This window comes from Daphnia pulicaria, chromosome 1 (assembly GCF_021234035.1).
Source record: "Daphnia pulicaria isolate SC F1-1A chromosome 1, SC_F0-13Bv2, whole genome shotgun sequence".
Lineage (NCBI taxonomy): Eukaryota > Metazoa > Arthropoda > Branchiopoda > Diplostraca > Daphniidae > Daphnia > Daphnia pulicaria.
This window is the reverse complement of record NC_060913.1, coordinates 34,288,320-34,309,642: the sequence shown is the minus strand read 5'-3', so window position 1 is coordinate 34,309,642 and position 21,323 is coordinate 34,288,320. Positions and strand designations below refer to the sequence as shown.

The following is a 21,323-nucleotide window of genomic DNA, read 5'->3' as shown; positions in this document are numbered from 1 at the left end:
ATTGACAACCGATCATTTCGACGTCGACGGGGAGCGATTTTACAAGAAAGTTGTCGAAAACATGAAATCTGAACTGGCCAGAAAAGCCGAACAGATTATGGAATTATTTCCAACAGTATTTGTCTCTTCAATAATGGAGCAAGAGGACACAGAAGAAAATTAACAAACAAACTTTACTTTCGACACCAGCTTCGAAATTTGATTTTTTAAATACTTCACATTGATTTATTCACATTGTTCGTCTGAATAAATCATTGAGAACTGTACTCATCGATTTTTCCATTCTTCCAACACTTATATTGGAAAATATGAAACATGTAATCGAATATAAGGTGAAAAGATGAACTGAACAGGGTGCGAATTGGACTCACGCGGATTTTAACTGACTAGTAAACGACTAACTCCGGGGTAGTAGACGACCTTATTAAGTTACGTTTTGTTGTTGACACGATGAAAAACACACAGGTAAGAGAGGGGTTTAAGACTAAAAATAAGTCGAAATGTTACGACCACGAAGCTACATTATCGAGAGTACACGCTCAATGAATATCGTTTTTGGAAAATGAACTTGCATACTCAACATCTTGACTCCACTGTTTTTTCTACAGCATAGAGTTCAAATTAAAGTAGGGGTATTTAAATTTACACTCACTACTTGTTGATGAAGAATGACAGCAGACGTCAGGTAAATTTTGCATCATCCATGCAAACGATTATAGAGAGACCAAAAAGAAATGGATTACCTTCACAAGCATATTTTGAAAATTAGTATGTTATAAGTTATTACTTTAATATTTTACGTGCCATCAGATTTTTTTGTTTTCATTTTTGTTGGATTTGTCTTTAACAACACAAAACTTGTTTTCTTGCATTGAGTTATAATTAGTGTCATAAGAAAATACTCACTTCAAGTGAGTCACTTGGTGTAGTGTTTCTTTAAAAATAGTAACACAGCATAGGTCTCTTCAATGTAGTGAGGAATATACTTTTGATCAGCTGGGGCAACTAAGTAAAATCAAGGGTGCCAAATCAAGTATCCATATCCTCCTGTGAACAGGTGAAGCAATCAACTTAAGAGGAATGTGCAATAATAGCCAACCCCAGATACCTGTAGGCAAATGACGAAAGTTCCTTAATGCACTAATAATATTCATTATTCAGACTTATCTCCGATCGAGAGATAATCGAGTAACGTCAACGACTCAACGTGTGGCCACTTGAATAATTTGAAAAATGAGTTGACAATTGACATAGAAAAGCACTTATTTTCCTATCGATCGATTATTTACAATCGATTGATTCTCCCGAAATCGGAGCCAAAATTCAAATAATTTCTTGACTCATTCAAATTTTGCCATAATATTTTGCTTTAAACACCACTGAATTTAGAATAACACTGCAAGATGTTAAAATAAAATGTACATATCGATAATCACAGATCAGTTTGTCATGAAACATATATTATTATTGTAACCTGTATGGTTGTAATGTTATCTCTCTAGAATTTCAACTTCATATTTTCATACGAGGCAAAGTACCAAAGGTAGTCGAACAACGAAGTCACCTTAAAAAAACGACTCTTCAAATAAAAGTTGATCGGCTAAACAAGCAATTTCAAACAGCAGACGGAATTTGTAATTCGTTATTACTTATAAATCAATTATTTGACAATTAACGACAATTAATTAAAATCGTAACTTTTAAATATCTCTAAGAGATATGTTAAGTGAATCTGTTGTCGAATTCGATTGGAATTATTTTTATTGACCTTGGACATTCGTTCTATAAGAAACAGTCGTGTACAAAAGGAGAGGCCACGTTATCAATAAATTATTTTAAACATTTTTAATTGCAAGTTCTATATTCGCAAACGATGACGTATTCATCGCTGCAGGGGTAGTCGACCCACTGGTAGCGTCCAAGATCGGCCTGGTATTCGATGGCCAAGCACAAGTTGGCAGCCGAGTTGCTGGGAGATCCTGCTTTGAATTCAACAGCTTCCGGGATCAACTCGAATCCAGTCGACCGAACAACCCACAGACCGGGGTGTCCCTCGGCAGCAACTCCGGTCCAGTAGGTGTCGTAGTAACCTGATTGTTCAATATAAAGATATGAATAACAAAACAGTGATGATAAAATGTAAATAATGATGTGACCTACCGAGTCCAATCAGGAAGGTGTTGAGATCCTCCCATTGGGTAATGGACGTGGAAAAGATTGCCTTTGGCGACGCTGCACAATTCGTTGGAGCTCCAATAGTTAAATCGTTGGGGCGAGCGCAAGCCAGGCACCTGTTCAATTAATTTTAAAAAAATTGAATTCATAATTTTCTCGCTGAAAAATAAAAATGTACCGTTTCATACCGTGTAGAATTTGTCTCCGATTTGAGAGTAGCCCGGGACGCAAGCAGCAAAAGTGCCGCCCAAAACAGCTGACGGTCGACAGAAAATCACAATTAAAACAAGTTTAAACTAAAAATAATAATTTAAAAAACAATACAAATAACTTACCGAAAAGAGCGATGAGAATGCCGGAAGCCTTGTTCACTTTTTAAACGTCAGTCTGTGTGAGAAGACTGAATGAGGCGGGTCTGACAAAATGGACGGTTTTATACCTGAAATAATCGGCCCACAATGTAACACGGGCCCCATTTAAAAAGATTGGACTTTGTTCGTTAGTAGATGCCTACGTGGTTCGTTTAAAGACATGGTCCGTATAATTCATTCAAGTGTCAGAAAATTACGTAACCGCTACTATTGGCCTGACATTAGATCAGCAACTGCAACAACTATTAGAAATACGCGCGGTTCACCTTATCAAAAATCGTAACGGCCCTCACAAAGAGAAAATCACAATCAATTCGAATACGACTGATGCAAATGAGAAGACAAAGTGGAGGTGACGAAACGCTACTACGCAACCTTACTTAAATAGAAAAAGGCAAAATTGACAAGGGACTCTCCTGTTCAGTCAGAAAAGATGCAAGAAAAAGCTCACAGGAATAATTCCCACTTTGATGCTGTTGTCCGTTTTCACCAACAAAGCGTTTTTTAGGGAACGCACAGTTCAAAAGTGTTGTAGAAGAGGAGGTCCGTGACTCCTCGCCTAGGAGAAAGATGAAATTTAAAAAATTTAAAGACCGTGAAAAATAAGTTATATATCGCAGCTCAAGAAGTCTTAAATAAATAGATTGTTTAGTTTAATTTATTAGTTAAGTTAAATGGATTCTAAAAGTTCATCACATAGATGAGGCTGATTATTAGTAAAAGATGAGGCAATACTAGTTTTGTTACGTTTGCTGGCCATCTGCAAATAAAGTTTCACTGCCCAGTGTTATCTTTTTCTCACTATCAGTGGATACCAGGAGCAGCGGAGGTAGAATGGTATAGATGCGCAAGCTTCTTGACTGCCTTACGGGTGTCTCGGGACTAACTCCCGTCCGGTATCTGTATTTCAACTTTTCGACAACCAACAAAGTAGTGTTCAATTTGATTTGTAGTTTCTTTATTTTTATTTTGTATTTGCTCCCTGCCGATTAAAGTTTTCAAAAAAGGCTCAACTCGAATAAATGTCGCATAACTCGAGGAGCAAATAGGCAGGCAGCGTTATTGAAAACGGTGGTCCACAAGTAGCCACCAACAAACAACAAACCAAAAAGGTCGATCACGAATAGGGAAAAAAGGCAACTGACCTTATTAAATCGGCATCTCTTTCTCGTCGCGGAACCTAACTAACTGACGATGCCTTTTGACTACAAAACTTGGCGGTCACCCACACCCATTCAACGCAGCCGATGTTAAAGACACTGCTTGAATTTAGGAAATGGTAAAATATCCGAAAAGGTTTCAGTTTAATCGTTACATTTTTAGAAGACGCACTCTTACGTGAGAATAGTGCCATGAAATTGGTAGAGGAAGAATTATTCTTTCCATGGACGGCGTCCCAAAACTGCCACTAGACTTCGGCTTCAATCATGGTAACCAGCCAATCTCCAACGAGACGAGGTAAATTCCACCAGCTGCAAACGAGAGACAAAATACTGAACTCGAACGCCCCCTTGGATTTCTCAGCATTTTTGTTTCGTCCTTTTCCAAAGATTCTAAACATCCACTGGAAAAATAAATCATGCATTCTTCATCATGCAATTATTTCCAAAACTAAAAACTCGCAATACGGTCTTATTGAACGGTTCATGCTTTGACAGGACTGAAATTTTTATAGATAAAGACATACCAAGCAAAAGTGAAGTTCTCTTGCATTTCCCTTGACGAGTCGATTCCGCCATTGACCGTATTCCTAGCCGGAAAGGCGGAAACCAAGCCAAACTAGAAAAACCGTGTTCAAATTTCTGGAAATAAACAGGTCTTTTTGACGTGTTGCTTTTGCTGCTGCTGCTCAGTGACCAAATCTGTGTTTAAAACAACATAAACTTTAAATTAATTTTTTTTCAAGGAACGATAGGTTTAAATAAGAATGAAAAATTACCGTAATCCATCCTTCTTTCCCACTTGAGGAAGAAGCTAAATACTTTGTAATATTACTCCATTCGAGTCCAAATAATGCACCCTTCAACAAGGAAAAATAACCAAATTAAGACACAAATTAATTTCACCTAGATAGAATTATTTACTCACCACTCTCCGTTTAATTATCTGAAACAGCTGGAACTTGGATTCATTTTCGTCGATTTCCCAAATTTCAATGATGCCATTCATGAAACCGATAGCAATTTGATTTTCAGATGTCCACTCCACTTGTGAGATCCTCTTCTCATTTCGGGACGCGTAAAACACGTTCGATTTTCCGTCGTGAGTGGTTGAGTTCCAAAAGAAAACTTTTTTCGAACCCTGAATGAGAAAAGAGATTAAAATTGAAGACACGAAAACACAAATCAATACAGAAAATTCAAATTACTTTATCGAGAGTAGCAAAAATATTTGGCTTAACGGGGTTCCAGGCGATACTATAGACCCATTTGAAGTCGCAATTCGTGTTTAGGAGAACGTCACCGGTTGGAAAACTGCTCCATACGATTAGAGTATTATCTTTACAGCCAGCGGCCAATTGACTTCCGTCAAACTAGAAAAGAAATTAAGGTTAAAATTGAATATAAAATTTGTCTTAAAGTGCTATCAAAATCAATCATTTCGACTCTCTTCTTTAGTGGCATAAAAATGAAACTCACGTTCCATTCAAGAGTGGTTATTATTTTCAGTCCCTATCCCTGCCCATCAAATGAAATTTCTCTTCTTTCCACTCGGAAAACGGGACAGACACGTCTTCAGCATTTAGTAGAAAAACTCGATTGAAACCGCAGACAAGAAACGGTAGCGTCGGGTGGAATTGACTGACGCAATAATCAATTTCACTCATCAAGGCGATTGATCTTTGAACTTCCAAAAAATGGACTAGGATTTAGAGAAGAAATTTTTTATTTAACTGTAGAGGGCTAAACTGCGGACGCAAAATTACAAACTTTTTAATCTGTATATACCTTTTTCTTGCTGATTATGTTCAGTAGAAGAAGGCACATCTTCACTCAAGACTCAACATCAGCTCTTCATGGATATTGTGTTGATCTTCACTACCTGGGAAAATTTTCACAATTTTTACTTCAATTTGTTATAGCATAAGGGTTCTCAATTTCAACATTTGCAACATATAATGTACATTATATTTAGTTAAAAAGTTGTCGTATTTTGAAGAATGAACTAACATTGAATGTGTATACATTAAGGAAAAAATATATAACTAAGAGATACCTGGTAGTTTGTGCTCATTAGTGAAAGAAGTCACCACATTTAGTTCAGCTGGACTAAGTAGCTTCATTACTTCAGGTCTGTGAACAAATTCTTTTAGAAAATTTATAAGGGAATAAGACTTATTTATCAGTTCTGGATTAGTAGCATTCCTCAATCGTGACCAAGTTCCTATCTCTGAATATCACAAGTACTGTAAATTTTTCAAGAATTAGCATATATTCATTGCTAGTGATTTCGGTACCATCTTCCTCAAAGACTGTTATAGGAACTTCAGGGCCAAAGTTAAAAAGTTGTTTCACTAAAAACAAAAAAAAAAATGTTTTTCATTCAAACTGATTTCTGCTAAATGTTGAACAAAACAGTTACCTCTACCAGTCAGTTCGTCGAGACTACCTGCTGTTATCCCTTTTGGATCGACTGCAGATCCGACCCCTCAACTGAACTAGCTTTTTTTTACTAATCGATTACTTAACAGAACTAGCTTTTTTCACTAATCGATTACTTATCAGTAGAGTTACTTAACTTATATTTACTTAACTTATATTTACTTATACTAATATTTACTTTTTAGTATAGTTACTAAACTTATAAAACTATAAACTATCATTCTCAGTTCATTAACAAAGATTCATTACCGCTTTTATGATATTTTTGTATTTGTACGTTGCCAAACTAAGAGGCATATGACAGTAGTATACATCTCGCTCTGTAGCTTGTATTTTAGAATGTTCTCAGCAGATGAGTCCAAATTTATATGTTTTGTTCTCACTAAGCAAATTTACCCACAATAAATACCCTCTAACTTTGCCGATGCAAGCGGCTGCGGAGCGGATGCAGCGAGGATACCTCCAGCGTGACTCGAGCCCGCGGGAGTGGGGGCCCCGGAGGGGCACTCCCGCGGCCGCGAGAGGAGTGCTGGAGATCCTCGCGGCTAAAGAGCGGAGCCCGCGCTGCATAGGCAACGTTGCCAAGTGAGAATGTATTTTTTTTGCCAGTCTGTATATATTTATCCGGCAATGCTGCAAATTTCGTCTGCTCTAACGTCAGTTGCATTTTGCAAGTGGAGAGAGAAGTACCTTATCTCAATTCTCTTAAAATATAATTTTTTGTTTCGATATTGTGCAGTACAAATCGTGTTTAAAAACTAGTTTTCCCTGGATTACAATTACAAGACGTGTGTCAAGAGCTCAAGACGTGTAATCGTGAGTGAAATGCCTGATAGTCGAAAACGCCCCCTTCTAATTTATTAGACTACTACCATCTCCTTTTTTGCTTATTCACTTAATACTTAATTGATTTTTACTACACTTACGCCACTTGTTACTTGCGTTTTACTAGCTGTTTTTAGCTAAGCTCCTTTTTTTCTTATATTTCACTTAAATTTTACTACACTCAGATACTTTTTACTTGCTTATTACTAGTTATTTTCATCTTACCTTGTTTTTTTTCCTTTTTTTAGTTACTTACCCACCCAAAACCCCATGTTTTAATCATCGGTCCCGTATGGGTGGATATTTCATTCTTAGTAGTACTAAACTTATTAGTAATTTTATTAGTATGACATATTAGTAAAAAATTTATTGGTAATTTTTTAAGTACTTATATTAGTAAATTTATTAGTTTTTTTATTAGTAAATTCATAAGTAAAGTCGAGGGGTCGAATCTGCAGTGATACCTCCCTTTTTTAGTTCTTCCATCTTGGCTGACGATCTTATAAGGTTTTTGTAAGGGAGTGATATTCATATCAAATTGGAAACTAATGCCGGTTGTAATCTGGAAACTAAAACAGCAACAAAGTACAAAGATTTCAAATTTTTTCTTTTAACTTTCGTGTTTGCAGACACCGTCCACCTGCCGAAATAAAAATAATTTGTAAACAAGATACAGCTGACTTTAACAATCGATATTTATGGATCGATCATAAACATCCTAACGATACCGCGGGAAATTTGGAAGTTGTTAAATCTCAGATTCCAATCTCTTTTTTGGACATTCATACAAGATCTCAATGACATGATGTCCTATATAAAAATTAAAAAAAAAAATACAAGATCTCAGGCCAGGTAAACAGAAAAAGCAGCACATTCAGCATGGCACTCTCAACTCTCACACGATCTCTCTAAAGTTTCTGGCAAAAATAAAAATCTCAAACAGTTGGTTGATATTTATTATTATTCCATTCGCACTACAAGATACTAACATAATTTAGTTATATTATTATTTCACGATAATCGAAAAATAAAATACAAATTATTGAATGAATTTTGATTTTCTTCTCATCATAGTTAACACTGTTTATCAAACTATGCGCGAGCACGGACAAAACGAAATCTCTGGTTGTGTAATCGCGAGCAACGGGAAAACGTGCATGTTTTGTTTTCAAAACCAGGACTTTCATTTCGATGTCTCAATGGCCCTTTGCCTATACTCATAAAAAAGTGAGTTGTTTGACAATAGTTACCCTGGTTTAGCTGGAAGATAGGGACAGCATTTTAAGCGGCTATATAATTAAATCCTTGTGCATTTCAGTTGCACTCTCATTTTTCTTGAAATTAAGCCAACTATAATTTTTTTTTTAAAGTGAGGCGACTATAGTACAACTCTCCCCTGTATTTGACGTAACAATGGCACAAAAAATCATAACAATCAGTAAAATTCTCTAGTCTCTACATTCGATTAGTCTAGTATATATGGGATAATAATTTGATAATTTGATAATAATGCTATAAAGGCAATCAAATTTTCGTGCATTGAGACGACCATCAGCTACCCTCGGAATTGATTACAATTCTTCTTTGACTGGGGCCTCAGAGTAGGGACCCAATAAAGAGCGCCAAAAGTCGAGTTTAGAATGAAACGGCATCTCGCCGTTGATTAGAGATGGACTCTCCAAGTCCATTTGCAGGTAGCGGGGCTGTTGGTGAGTCGTCGGAAGCCAATGGCCCATAATTTCCTCACTTTGCGGTACTCTAAATGTTGAAGCCAACAAATAATGAAACACCAGACCCAATTACAGATCAATTAAAATCATTGAAAAGAATCAAATGTTATATTATATAATACCCGTTCGATGCAAACGAAGTCCACAAATCGAGCAGCATTTTCGAGGCTTTAATGTCAATGGCATCGGTCATTGGTGGGTTCAAATTGCTGGTGAACATCAACAAGAGCTCATCGCCGTGGGCAACACCTGAACAATAATGTAAAAAATTAATTGTCAGCTCATCATCAGACTGGACACAGTTATTTTAATATGCGATTCAATTCACCAAAATCCAACTCCGGAGGCGCATTGAAAATTTTAGCAAGGTTATTCTGGCCCTTGTGAGCGTAGTGGTAGTAGTAAACGGGCTGGTCGCTGTACTGGCGCAGTAATTTAACGGAGTCGTCGACGCATTTGAAGAAACCGATGTCAGACGTCAACTTTCATTTTTATTTTTAAATTAGGAAAATTTGGGAAAATTAGTAACACGTAAGAATTTGTTATATAATATTTGAGACCTCTCCGTATTGCGTCACCATGTCGTTATTTTCCTTGCTGACGAAATAGTGATCGTGCGCCTTCTGAGCAATTTCCAGTCCGTTCTTGTGCTTTTCCATGCCGATTGCGTAAAGCACGGCATCAACGGGATCTTTTTTCAGCAGTTCCAAATTTTCGCTGTAAGGGCCAGCCAGACCTTATTGACATTTGATCAACGATCACAATTATTTTTGAGCCTATACTAGACGAAACTAATAAATAAAATTGCTATACTTGAAGCAAAAATACCCCCTTCATCTTTAGTCAGACCAGCAATAATTGGCACGTGATTGAATTGTTTGCTTGACATCAAGTTTTTCGGATCGTCCGGAATGAATGGGAACTCTCGCTCAGAGTCGACGCGGGGTCCGAAAGCGACGGGGTACAACCCAAATGACTTTAATTTTAAAAAATGAATACATTTTAGTTTTGCTATGCGCATTAGTACATCAATGTAAAATGTAATTCTTATTTTTATTACGATTGGAATCGTCATTTTTTTTCTGGATTCCATAATTTGTTTAGCGTCCGTATTTCTCAGACAAGCAAGCAACTCCCGAGAGTTTGATGTTGGGCAATTCAAATCTTCGGCCAGAAGGCGAGTATATTCTCCAACACTTCTGTGTAATGCCCAAGGACAGCCGGTGGCTCCAGATTGGGCAATAGCGCGATGGAATAATCCTATACATATCAAAATCAATAAAATTCTAGCATTCAATTAGTGTTATATGGATGATTATAGGCCTATTATGTAATGGATGGGGAAAATTGTACATTACATTACTACAAAATTTCATATTAGATCATAAAATAAGTTTTCAATTATCTTGCCTTTGGAATGTGGGGACAGTATTTGGAACTCTACGCTGGCGCTGCCAGCGCTTTCTCCAAAAATGGTAATCGAGTCTGGATTGCCTCCAAAATTGGCGATGTGTTCTTTCACCCACCTGAACAATAAGTAGTATAATTCCACAAATAAAAATTTTGGAATTGAAAAATGAAATTAGAATTGAAAAATCTGATTTGATACTTAATTGCCAGCGACTGATCCATGAGCGCATAATTTCCAGGGGCTTCCTTGTCTTCAGTACTCAAGAAACCTGATTTTTTATTTTTTTATTTTTGGTGAAATTGATTGATTTATTATTGGAGTGGATTGATTTACCAAAAAGTCCTAAACGGTAATTGAAGGTCACAAGGACGACGTCTCGATCGAGAATGTAACCAGGACCATAAAAATCCGTTTCGAAATTTCCGCTGCCCGTAGTAAAACCTCCGCCGTGGATCCAGACCATGACCGGCAAGGCTTTTTCAATTGGGTTAATCTATGCATCAGAAATAGGTAAGAATATCCCCGTTACAATGACTCGATATTGGGTTTTTGAAAATCAGTTTATATATAGTATCTCCCAGCATTAATTATTTACGTTAGGAGTGTAGACATTTAGCACCAGGCAATCTTCTTGTCCAATGGTGACAACCTTGGAGAGCAAGTCATTTTGAAGACACGTGGGTCCTTCCTTATTAGTTGCATCCAACACACGTCCTGTCCAAGGTTTAGCTGGGAGTGGCTCCTATATTAAAAATATACGATAAATAAAGTTTGAAAAAGATTTATATATTCCGAATAAAGAACAAGTAAAGGTAGTATTAGCCTGATATAATGATATAAAGTTTCCGTAATGTTATTTATTCATTTGATTGACATGGCTGTTGTCTTTTGATCCAGGATTTTGATTAAGAAATTTGATGTGAACAGCAACCAAGGGATATTCGTTAACTTTGATTATTTGTATTCAAAACATAACTTTCATCTCATTGTCCTTTTTTTGATGAACGATAACAAGTGAACTGTTTGACTGATAAGCCGTGATAAGCTGTGGGTACACTGTCAGGGTGCTATAAAATTGTGGTAAATTAATTACCTTGCATTAAGTTGTAAATTCACGTTTTCTTTTTTTATAAGGCAAAGGTATACTGTATAGGAGATGGGAAAGAAACAATTCTATTGAATTACATGATTCCTTGGGGCATTTTTTTTATGTATCTGACCTTGAATATACTTCCATGACAAAAATTCAGACTGCACGCTGAATAGCGCGCACCAACATCAATAAAAATTGCATGTGAACCTTGGCGTGAATTTTAACCAATAACTTGGCTACTAGATCCTGTATGTGTACTGTCTATTTGAGTTAGACTGGGATAATTCTGTATTCTTTAATACTGCGTGAATTTTGTAGCCAATTTTAAATTCAACGCGATGATTCGACAATTTTAAACATATACCCTGAAGCGCAGGTTCCCAACGGGTGGCTCGGCGTAGGGAATGCCTCTGAAAGCGTCAAACTTCCGACCGGAGAACGACACCATTTGAGATCCACGAAGTCCACCAAGGGCTGGAATATTCACCGTGGGTTCCTGATCGTCCGCTTGACATTGTAAAATCACAGAGCAGACAGACAGCAAACTCAGAATGCCACAGGATTTCATTTCCAGACGGTGTTTAGACTATATGTGTGTCCCACCAAATGTGTGACTGTTTTCTGAAGGTACTACGACGCTGCTATTTAGAATGTTTCGCCAATAGATAAGGAACTAGCTACAGCCCGCTATGTTCTAACAAGCCAAAGCCAAAGCAGAGATCGGTTTTTATTTTTGAATGGTCGAGGGTATAAATAAAGACTGCTACACAAGCATATTCCATTCTATATATAGCTTGAGCAGTTGCTATAACTGACAACTCAATTGTACGTGATTGATTCAATATATCCTTCTTATTTCGGTCCTTGTGTCTCAATGAGGAAGTTAATTGTCTTTATTCGCGAAGTTGTTTAATATCTTGTATATTATTTTTATCTAACCATCTCTCATCATTACATTTGAGGATAAATAAATTATGAATGCGGTCCTTTTTTTTATAGTTGACGATGCAAAGATTACGAATCTAATAAATCATACCAAAAGGCGAGTTGCGATTCAAAGGGCATCGAATCATTAACTAGTTTAGGACTATGGGCGTTGATTTGGAGATAGAGGGTCTGTTTTTCCGTGGTCGGGAGCCAATTCCCCGGAACGAGATTGCTCTTCGGTACTCTACGATATTTTCAAGATTTAAAAAATAAATGATTCCCAAGTTTTAAAAACTATCACGAAAATTACCCATCGGTTGCGAATGACGTCCACAGATCCACCAACATGTTGGACACTTTGATGTCGTGCGGATGCTTTGCTAAAGGCAAGCCTGTGCTCGTGAACAACAGCAATAATTCGTCTCCATGAACAACACCTTAATGTTGCAAAATATTCTCTATTTATTTTGTTTTTTGAATATAAGTCCTTAAGCATATGTATTAAGGCTACATACAATAAAGTGTGTTAAAAATAATACGTACCAAAGTCGAACTTAAACGGCAATTGCAACAAGTCACCATAGCCTAGTTTGTGTCTGTATCCGTAGCGATAGTAGTAGATTGGATGGGCACTGTGTTTGCTCCATAATTTCACAGACTCGTCGATGGGTTTGAAGAAACCAAAATCCGACGTTAACTATACATGCATACAATTTAAAATGGAAATATTTGAAAGGATGTTTGATAATAAGCCTAGACTATGATAATGCACCGTCTTTTAACCTCTCCGTATTTGATAGCAATTTGCCAACTTCTCGTATTGTTAAAATACTCATGATATGCTTTCTGTGCTATTTCATATCCATCAATGCGTTTCTCCATGCCCAAGGTGTAACGAATACTTTTGATCTGATCTCTTTTATACGCCTTTAGATTGAATCCAGGAAATGATGCCAAAGCTTGAATGAGAAATTAAATTCAATAAGTCTGGCGGAAGAAAATGTTGCAATAATTTCAGCCCAAAGATTTTTTTTACTTGCACCAAATAATCCTCCTTCGCTTTCAGTTAGTCCAGCGATTAACGGCACATTGTTGAATTGTCCAAGAGTTATGAGTTTCTCCGGGTCATCTGGAAGAAACGGAGAGGTCCGTTCCTTATCGACTCGCGGTCCAAATGCAACCGGGTACACGCATAGAGCCTGATGTTTATGTAATCCTTTTTTTATGTTGCACGTGCATAAGCAGTGCGATGAATAATTTATGCTTAAATAAAATTAATACATACAAACCGCATCACGTTTTTTTTCCTATCCATTATAATTTGTCTTGCACTTCTCCTTCTTAGACATTGAAGCAATTGCCGAGAGTCTGAAGTTGGGCAATTCAAATTGCTTGCCAAGCTGTTGGTGTATTCTCCCACAGTTTTCTGCAGCGCCCATGGGCATCTGGTGGACCCGGATTGGGCTATTGCTCTATGGAACAACCCTGTAGCGAAAAATATTTAAAAAACAAAAGAAATTTTAGATTTTCAGAATGTTTTGAATAAATTTAGGAAAGTGAAAATAAAACCTTTTGAATGGGGTGACAGCATTTGGAACTCTACACTGGCGCCACCGGCGCTTTGCCCAAAAATAGTAACCGAATCAGGATTACCTCCAAAATAACGGATGTTATCTCTCACCCACCTTTCAAAAAATTTAAATCAATTACTATTAGAAGTGTTTTCCTATGCTATATTCATAATTTGATTAATTTCGAATTAATTTAGTGTCAAGTGAAATTTCAGAGCTTCTCTTACAAAATATAGAGGAAAATGTGCTATAGCACCAATATTTGAAAACCCAGTCAGACCGTTACATATTCAAATGCGATATGAGCAAATCTAGGATACGTCGCTATAGATAATAAATAAGGTCAAGAGTATAGCTATAATACCGGTTAATTTCTACGTACTTCAGACCTAAGGACTGGTCGAGAAGTCCATAGTTCCCTGGGGCTTCAGTATCTTCTGTGCTCAAGAAACCTGTTTGCATATATAGATGTTATACCAATGAAAAAGTAGTAGACATGCCAAAAAGTCGTGCGCAGTTTACGCCGATGCGCACCACAGCGGCCGATAGCAGAACCTCGATTGTTATTACGCTTGACAACCTGTACAGTCAAGATCCTTTGTTCGACAAAAAGGCCTTGTTCGACTGTTGTCGAACAAAGGATCTTGACTTGCACACGATTTTTTGCTCGACTACTTCTTTTTCAATGGTATAACATCTATAACGTCTAACTTTAATAAACATATACATATCATGCTAGAAGACACAGAATCGCTCTCTTCAGAGTTGCATTGATTACCAAAAGCCCCTAGACGGTAATTGAGGGTGACCAAGACGACATCTTGATTGAGTATGTAGCCAGGGGCAGGGCCAGCATTTCCATCGTATCCGCCGGAATTCCCACTGCCCATTGTGAAACCTCCTCCGTGAATCCACACCATGACCGGCAATGAAGCAGTATCAGTTGACGTTACCTCATCAATTCAATAATTGGCACTTTTAGTACATATTATTCATTGATTCTGAGCTTTCCCCGTTTCTTACGACTGGTGTAAAGACATTCAGCTTCAGACAATCTTCATTTCCCATAATTTTGAACAGTATGCAATCGATCTGAACGCAAGGAGAGCCTTCTTGGTTGGCGTTTAACACTCCCGTCCATGGTTTCACTGGAATGGGGTCCTTAATTAACCAAAAATTTAAAAGATTTGATCACAAGAGGTTTATAGGGGAGAGTTGTACTAGTTGACGCGATTTTTTGTTTTTTGGCCACCATACTTTTAAAAATAATTTTTCGAAACTCCCGATTATCTTAAAAGAAAGAGGGGAGAATGAGCTATATGCCTCGAATTTTTAATTAACAGAAACTCCCCTTTATTAGGTCAAAAAGTAAATTTGAAAACGTCAAAATTAAAAGACGAGATGCCCCGTTGAAGGGGCACTTCGCTCCATGTATGGGGGCATAAAAGCCCATGTTATTCTTATGGACTAACAGTCCAAGGGACGGTACATCAGATAAACGAATAAATAAATAAAGAAAGTTAAGATTCAAAAGTATATTCTTGGTGGAATGATAACAATACATGAGTTATTTAAAAACCACAAATTTAGATGGCCACGACATCAAGATCATTAAAATAACTAAGAACAATTGGCCGTGATGTGGTTCTCTGGAACGGGAGTTTGGCCTTCTTGGACGATGTTATCGTTGGATGCTGGGTTTCTATGAAGATGGGACTGGTGATGAATAAGGCCTAAAAGGACGATCCGTGACGAAAGATGAAGCAAAGTCGACGTCACCATCGAAGATAAATATATAAAATGGGACTAGCCCAGCCACTCTAAACCCAGACGTGATGTATGCTGGTGTTGTTGGTCTAGATAGATTGAATATACAATAAGATCAGAAATAATGAAAAGGGTAGATTTCTAATACAAGCAATAGGTCTACCTCGATGATGAACAAATCGAAATCTTTGTCTGACATATCCAGCCAGACTTATTGGCTGATCCAACAGAACCAAGAGGGGCACCATTGAGGAAATATTCCTGAAAATGAACTCTGAAATAAACAGACAAATTTGTTAGCAAAAGACCATATTTGAGTTGAAAAAATATTACCGTGGAAAGACAAAGAGTGGTGGAATGGACTTCCCTGTGGTAGATACTGCAAGGCAGACGGGGAGGGACAATACATTTTTCTTGGGTAGCGTACTGATAAGCCAATCTTCTCATGTCTGTGACTCTGTGGTAGTGATTCCATGATTAATGTCACTAGCCCTTTTGACGTAATTGCTAAGGTTGCTTTCTTGTTTGCTTTTGAAAACCTAGAGCGAACAAGAAAGAGTTAACATTGCAACACATATACAGTAAAAATTATAAGTGGAATTACCTTATGAGGTTTTTGGTGACCCCAAATGATTGTAGTTGCTTCAGCTTCATCTTTAATTCCAAAAGCCAATAAATTTTTAACATATCTCAGAAGAGATCTTTTTGGGATGGAGGTTGCTTTGGAAACATCACACACTTTTTGATTCTCAGCAACAACTTTCGTGACAGCTTTCAAAATGTAACCATCTGGATACATACAACGTTCAGTTTTTCTAATATAATGCCTAACCATGTTACATTTAACAAAAATTGACAGAATTTTTACACTCACCATTTTGACATTAGACGACATAGAAGTTATACCCGCAAACTGCCCCAACGTTGTCAGGCCAGTTTGCCTCAAGAATAGGTGTCGTTAATCAAATTGATTTTTCAGTAACTCCTCTAAGGAGAAATAATAAACTAAAAAATCAGATTGAAAGAGGAAAGAATTTCCTTCAAGAATATTATTGGTTGAAAGTTTTATTCTATTTCTGAAACCCGTAAATTGAAAAAATCTGTCAAAGCTGATGACACGATTTTAAGGCGCCAAAATTGTTGTTTCATTTATTACTGAACCCTTCGGACTTTTTTAATGATTTTTTTTTTAAACGATGGAGATTTTCGAAATGCATAAGCATGAATTTTTCTGACACTTAAATGTTATTAAAACATATCTCAATATCGATAGTGCCAACATACACACTACCCTAACTGCCCCGTTCTCCCCTACGTCAGGTGAATTCAGGGAATAAAATGAATAACTGCTGCTGCCTACCCTGAAACGTAACTCTCCAACTGGCGGTAGGGCATAAGGAATGCCTCTGAAAGCGTGAAACTTCCGACCGGTCGTCGTCACTGCCACAAAACCACGAAGTTGGCCAAGACTGGGGAGGTTCACGATAGGTCGCTCTTGTCTTATCGCTTGGCACAGTGATGACATCAAACAGCAGCAACAACAGTGGATCAAGATCAAGCACACACGGAATAATAAGCGTTCCATTTGACAGCGCCAGCTGATGTGGAGCTTCCTATCACCAAGGGATGAATTTCACTTGTGGCCGAGAAATGATATACGCGGAGTATATCCTACATAGAATAATACCGTTATGTGACACGTATAGGACTGGATGATTCCAATAAACACCTTAATTTCACAAACCGGTTGATGCCTTCATTTTTTTGGCATCTTATATAAGTATAGTTGGCTCGCTTGTTTTGCTGTGTTTTTATATTCTCGCCGACGATGGATCAAAAGAAATAACAAGATCAAGACCTTAGGCTAATAGATATTTATTTGATTTTTTTCTGTTGTATAGCTAGAAAAAAGTTAGACGTTGTGATGGACAGATGGTTGAAATAATGCTGCGGTCCTTTTTACAAATTCAAAAAGTACTGTCGTCCAAAAAGTACATAACGCATTTTTAATAAAGTGTTTAGATATTTTTCTGCAGCAGCCGAATCAAAAGACGGTTTGGGATAGCGCTGTTGATGGCTTGGAAACAGACAAAACTCGGGTTCAGTTTGAACTTCATCGTTTTTGTTTTTATCGTCGAAATCTGCATAATCTGGCTCCAATTCGCTGTTGGCGGTTTCTTCTGATTTGTACTGTTACTGAGTAGGATCGTAATAATACGCTTGGTTTTAATGTACTATATATTGCTACCAGCACCATATTTCCCCATGGTTTTATAATCAAAATAGCTGCCATCACCCACAGCGCCTTCGTGAGTATTGCTCTACTTGACCTGATGAAATTATGCCTTAGTTAATCAATAAAATAAAATGACGTTTTCACATTTCATAATATTGAATTGACCCATTTATCTGGGCGAATACGCGCGCACTTGTACATTTTCGCTTGGCATACAGCTATATCAAACAGCAATAATAAAAGTTAATTAAAATCAGGAAGAAGCTGCATGATCAAGCGCGTTCCATTTAATAGTGGAGCTTTGCAGCAAAGTGCTGGTGCAAATTTTCAATGGTTGGGAAAGGTTATATACGCGGAATATATGTGTTTTATAGTACCGTTATCATGTGAGGAGTGCTGCTGATGATTGAACCTATAACACGTTATAATATTACAAACAAGTTTATTATGCCATTACATTTTTTGCATCGCGCCATAGCTCGCTTTTGGTGCGGTTGTTGTCGGAATGAATAACGAACCATGCTGATTGAATAATATGGAGCAGAAATAAAATTTATTCTGCTGGTATTCATCTTGATATAAGGAAATTGTTTCAATTCGTATGGTTGCATTTTTTTTTTGGTTTATACTTGGTTTATACTTTTTGAAAAATGATAAGAACCAAGTTTAAAATTCACAATATGTTCGGCCATAATATAATTAATAAAACTAACATAACAATTATATCTCTCCCCTCGTTTAAGGTGGTTTAAGGGTACGTGCAATCCTCTTTTAGTAGCCTATGCAAAGATTACGAATCTAATAAATCATACCAGAAGGCGAGTTGCGATTCAAAGGGCATCGAATCATTAACTAGTTTAGGACTTTGGGCGTTGATTTGGAGATAGCGGGTCTGTTTTTCCGTGGTCGGGAGCCAATTGCCCGGAACGAGATTGCTCTTCGGTACTCTACGACGTTTTCAAGATTGAAAAAAAAATGATTCCGAAGTCTTAAAACTATCAAGAAAATTACCCATCGGTTGCGAATGACGTCCACAGATCCACCAACATGATGGACACTTTGATGTCGCGCGGATGCTTTGCTAAGGGCGATCCTATGCTTGTAAACACCAGCAATAATTCATCGGTATGAACAACACCTTTAAAAATACAATGTAATAATAATAACGTAAAATAATTTATTAAAAGGACATATGTTTCAGATTTTTGCCGTTTTAATTCGTCATTTGAACTCGTTGTTTCACACCACACTATTTCATATAGATGACGTACCAAAGTCGATCTTAAAAGGCAATTCCAACAAATTAGCTAAGCCTAGTTTGTGTCGATATCCGTAGCGATAGTAGTAGATTGGATGGGCACTGTATTTGCTCCATAATTTCACAGATTCGTCGACGGGTTTGAAGAAACCAAAATCCGACGTTAACTACACAGCATTTCATTTTGAATAGGAATATTTGAAAGAATGTAAATATAAAACGTGATAGTTATAAAGTGCAATCACTGACTTTTTACCTCTGCATACTGGGTAGGAATTTTGCAACTTCTCTTATTGTTGCTGATAAAATACTCATGATATGCTTTCTGTGCTATTTCATATCCGTCCTCGCATTTCTCCATGCCCAAGGTGTAACGAATACTTTTGATCTGATCTGTTTTATACGCCTTCAGATTGAATCCAGGGAATGATGCCAATGCTTAAACGAGAAATTAAAATCAAGTCTTGCAAAAGAAAATGTGGCAATAAATTTCAGCCCACAGATATTTTTACTTGCACCAAATAATCCTCCTTCGCTTTCAGTTAGTCCAGCGATTAACGGCACATTGTTGAATTGTCCAAGAGTTATGAGTTTCTCCGGGTCATCAGGAAGAAACGGAGAGGTCCGTTCCTTATCGACTCGTGGTCCAAATGCAACCGGCCACAAACATAAAGCCTAAATGTTTAATCTGATGTCAGCGCGCGCAATAATCGTTAAAACAAGATTGATACATACAAATCGCATTACGTATTTCTTCCTATCCATTGTAATTTGTCTGGCACTTCTCCTTCTTAGACATTGAAGCAATTGCCGAGAGTCTGAAGTTGGGCAATTCAAATTGCTTGCCAGGCTGTGGGTGTATTCTCCCACAGTTTTCTGCAGCGCCCATGGGCATCTGGTGGACCCGGATTGGGCTATTGCTCTATGGAACAACCCTGTAGCGAAAATATTTAAAAAACAAAAGAAATTTTAGATTTTCAGAATGTTTTGAATCAATTTAGGAAAGTGAAAATAATACCTTTAGAATGGGGTGAGAGCATTTGGAACTCTACACTGGCGCCACCGGCGCTTTGCCCAAAAATAGTAACCGAATCAGGATTACCACCAAAATAACGGATGTTATCTCTCACCCACCTTTCAAAAAATTTAAATCAATAACTGGAAGTTTTTTCCTGCTATTATTTTTTATTTATAGTTAATTTTGCGCCAAGGTAAATAAATTTATGGGATTTTATTATCTTAAGGGAGAAGGTTTTAGCGCCAAATTTGAAAACTATTCGTTAATAGCCTATACGTATTTTACGTACCTCAGAGCTAAGGACTGGTCGAGAAGTCCATAGTTCCCTGGGGCTTCAGTATCTTCTGTGCTCAAGAAACCTGTTCGTATAACGTCTATATTATAGCTATAATATAAAATATACATCTGTGATAAATATATAGGATCGCGCCCCTTATATAAGAAACAGAATCATGCACTCAGTGCTACTGACATTTACCAAAAGCCCCTAAACGGTAATTGAGGGTGACCAAGACGACATCACGATTGAGTATGTAGCCAGGACCATATAAATCCGAGACAGATCCGGAATTTCCATTGCCTACTGTAAAACCTCCTCCGTGAATCCACACCATGACCGGCAAAGAAACAACATCAGTTGACGTAACCTGTAATATAATAAATAAATTCAAACTTGTATTATTTGACTCGATCACTTATGAACTTGCCAATTTTTGAATTTCTATAGATTTTATAAAATTCTCATTTCTTACGATTGCTGGTGTGTAGACATTCAGCACCAGACAATCTTCATTTCCAATCATCTTGAATAAAATGCTATCGAGCTGAACGCAAGGAGAGCCTTCGTGGATGGCGTTCAACACTCCGGCCCATGTGGTTTGACAGGAATGGGATCCTTTTCATTCATGGATATCAATGTTTTCTTTATAATACTGCTGTATATAAGGTACATAAGACTAATATTTTTTAATGCCTACCTTGAAACGCAGCTCTCCGACCGGCGACTGGGCATAAGGAATGCCTCTGAAAGCGTAAATTCCCTTACCAGCTGACGATTTTGTCTGTGATCCGAGGAGTAGACCAAGTTTGGGGATGTTCACCATTGGTCGCAGCTGAATTAATAATACCGCTTGGCATGGCGCAATCAAGCAGCAACAGTTAATTAAGATCAAGGAGATACTGACAAAGCGTTCCATTTGATAGTAGGGCTTTGCAGCAGAGTGATGAATCTCGCTGGTCGGGAAATGTTACGCGGAATATCTTTACGCGGCGAACACAACATATATATATAGCCTACAACAAATAAGCGAGGTGTGCATGAACTGCATAACACGTTATT

General features: G+C 37.4%; 5 protein-coding genes across 8 annotated transcripts in view; all 5 read right to left on the bottom strand.

The window, feature by feature from the left end:
* Positions 1–21,323, bottom strand: part of LOC124320546 — a 467,022-nt gene that overhangs the window by 298,809 nt on the left and 146,890 nt on the right. The gene's annotated exons all lie outside the window — the stretch shown is intronic.
* On the bottom strand, positions 8,353–11,839 carry LOC124320542 (venom carboxylesterase-6-like). The gene is made up of 11 exons (XM_046783368.1): positions 11,572–11,839; positions 10,710–10,856; positions 10,448–10,607; positions 10,313–10,382; positions 10,114–10,229; positions 9,764–9,963; positions 9,517–9,679; positions 9,264–9,439; positions 9,032–9,185; positions 8,826–8,952; positions 8,353–8,731 (listed from the first exon to the last, which is right to left on the bottom strand). The coding sequence occupies exons 1-11, from the start codon at positions 11,773–11,775 to the stop codon at positions 8,545–8,547; spliced, it is 1,704 nt and encodes a 567-aa protein (XP_046639324.1). The 5' UTR covers positions 11,776–11,839; the 3' UTR covers positions 8,353–8,544.
* LOC124320539 (venom carboxylesterase-6-like) lies at positions 11,922–17,125 on the bottom strand. 2 transcript variants are annotated; one of them, XM_046783360.1, is made up of 11 exons: positions 16,833–17,125; positions 14,729–14,866; positions 14,484–14,658; positions 14,070–14,157; positions 13,704–13,819; positions 13,420–13,619; positions 13,171–13,333; positions 12,918–13,093; positions 12,678–12,831; positions 12,445–12,571; positions 11,922–12,378 (listed from the first exon to the last, which is right to left on the bottom strand). In XM_046783360.1, exons 1-11 carry the CDS (start codon positions 17,055–17,057, stop codon positions 12,222–12,224), a joined length of 1,719 nt encoding a protein of 572 aa, XP_046639316.1. In that variant the 5' UTR covers positions 17,058–17,125; the 3' UTR covers positions 11,922–12,221. The 2 variants fall into 2 exon arrangements, with proteins under 2 accessions (XP_046639316.1, XP_046639317.1); XM_046783361.1 differs by having other exon boundaries at positions 11,923–12,378; positions 14,088–14,157.
* On the bottom strand, positions 15,091–16,689 carry LOC124320564. 2 transcript variants are annotated; one of them, XM_046783397.1, is made up of 5 exons: positions 16,347–16,689; positions 16,077–16,261; positions 15,806–16,011; positions 15,626–15,746; positions 15,091–15,395 (listed from the first exon to the last, which is right to left on the bottom strand). In XM_046783397.1, exons 2-5 carry the CDS (start codon positions 16,157–16,159, stop codon positions 15,326–15,328), a joined length of 480 nt encoding a protein of 159 aa, XP_046639353.1. In that variant the 5' UTR covers positions 16,160–16,261; positions 16,347–16,689; the 3' UTR covers positions 15,091–15,325. The 2 variants fall into 2 exon arrangements, with proteins under 2 accessions (XP_046639353.1, XP_046639354.1); XM_046783398.1 differs by having other exon boundaries at positions 15,091–15,561; positions 15,636–15,746; positions 16,347–16,686.
* On the bottom strand, positions 18,412–21,265 carry LOC124322441 (venom carboxylesterase-6-like). Its single transcript, XM_046784279.1, has 10 exons — positions 20,962–21,265; positions 20,463–20,631; positions 20,274–20,343; positions 19,985–20,100; positions 19,714–19,901; positions 19,479–19,641; positions 19,223–19,404; positions 18,980–19,133; positions 18,720–18,846; positions 18,412–18,655 (listed from the first exon to the last, which is right to left on the bottom strand). Exons 1-10 carry the CDS (start codon positions 21,178–21,180, stop codon positions 18,499–18,501), a joined length of 1,545 nt encoding a protein of 514 aa, XP_046640235.1. The 5' UTR covers positions 21,181–21,265; the 3' UTR covers positions 18,412–18,498.

Excerpts from the sequence above, each read along its gene's own strand:
- LOC124320539 (XM_046783360.1), bottom strand. The coding sequence starts at position 17,057 with ATGGAACGCTTATTATTCCGTGTGTGCTTGATCTTGATCCACTGTTGT. Across the intron at positions 14,659-14,728 it reads TGAATGTCTTTACACCAGTC|GTAACGTCAACTGATACTGC; the intron begins GTAAGAAACGGG and ends TGAATTGATGAG. Across the intron at positions 13,620-13,703 it reads GCTGTCACCCCATTCAAAAG|GGTTGTTCCATAGAGCAATA; the intron begins GTTTTATTTTCA and ends TTTTCGCTACAG.
- LOC124322441 (XM_046784279.1), bottom strand. The coding sequence starts at position 21,180 with ATGGAACGCTTTGTCAGTATCTCCTTGATCTTAATTAACTGTTGCTGC. Across the intron at positions 20,101-20,273 it reads GACCAGTCCTTAGCTCTGAG|GTGGGTGAGAGATAACATCC; the intron begins GTACGTAAAATA and ends ATTTTTTGAAAG. Across the intron at positions 19,902-19,984 it reads GCTCTCACCCCATTCTAAAG|GGTTGTTCCATAGAGCAATA; the intron begins GTATTATTTTCA and ends TTTTCGCTACAG.
- LOC124320564 (XM_046783397.1), bottom strand. The coding sequence starts at position 16,159 with ATGTTAAAAATTTATTGGCTTTTGGAATTAAAGATGAAGCTGAAGCAA. Across the intron at positions 16,012-16,076 it reads GTCACCAAAAACCTCATAAG|GTTTTCAAAAGCAAACAAGA; the intron begins GTAATTCCACTT and ends TGTTCGCTCTAG. Across the intron at positions 15,396-15,625 it reads CATCATCGAGGTAGACCTAT|CAACGATAACATCGTCCAAG; the intron begins TGCTTGTATTAG and ends AAACCCAGCATC.
- LOC124320542 (XM_046783368.1), bottom strand. The coding sequence starts at position 11,775 with ATGAAATCCTGTGGCATTCTGAGTTTGCTGTCTGTCTGCTCTGTGATT. Across the intron at positions 10,857-11,571 it reads TTGGGAACCTGCGCTTCAGG|GAGCCACTCCCAGCTAAACC; the intron begins GTATATGTTTAA and ends TTTTTAATATAG. Across the intron at positions 10,230-10,312 it reads GATCAGTCGCTGGCAATTAA|GTGGGTGAAAGAACACATCG; the intron begins GTATCAAATCAG and ends CTTATTGTTCAG.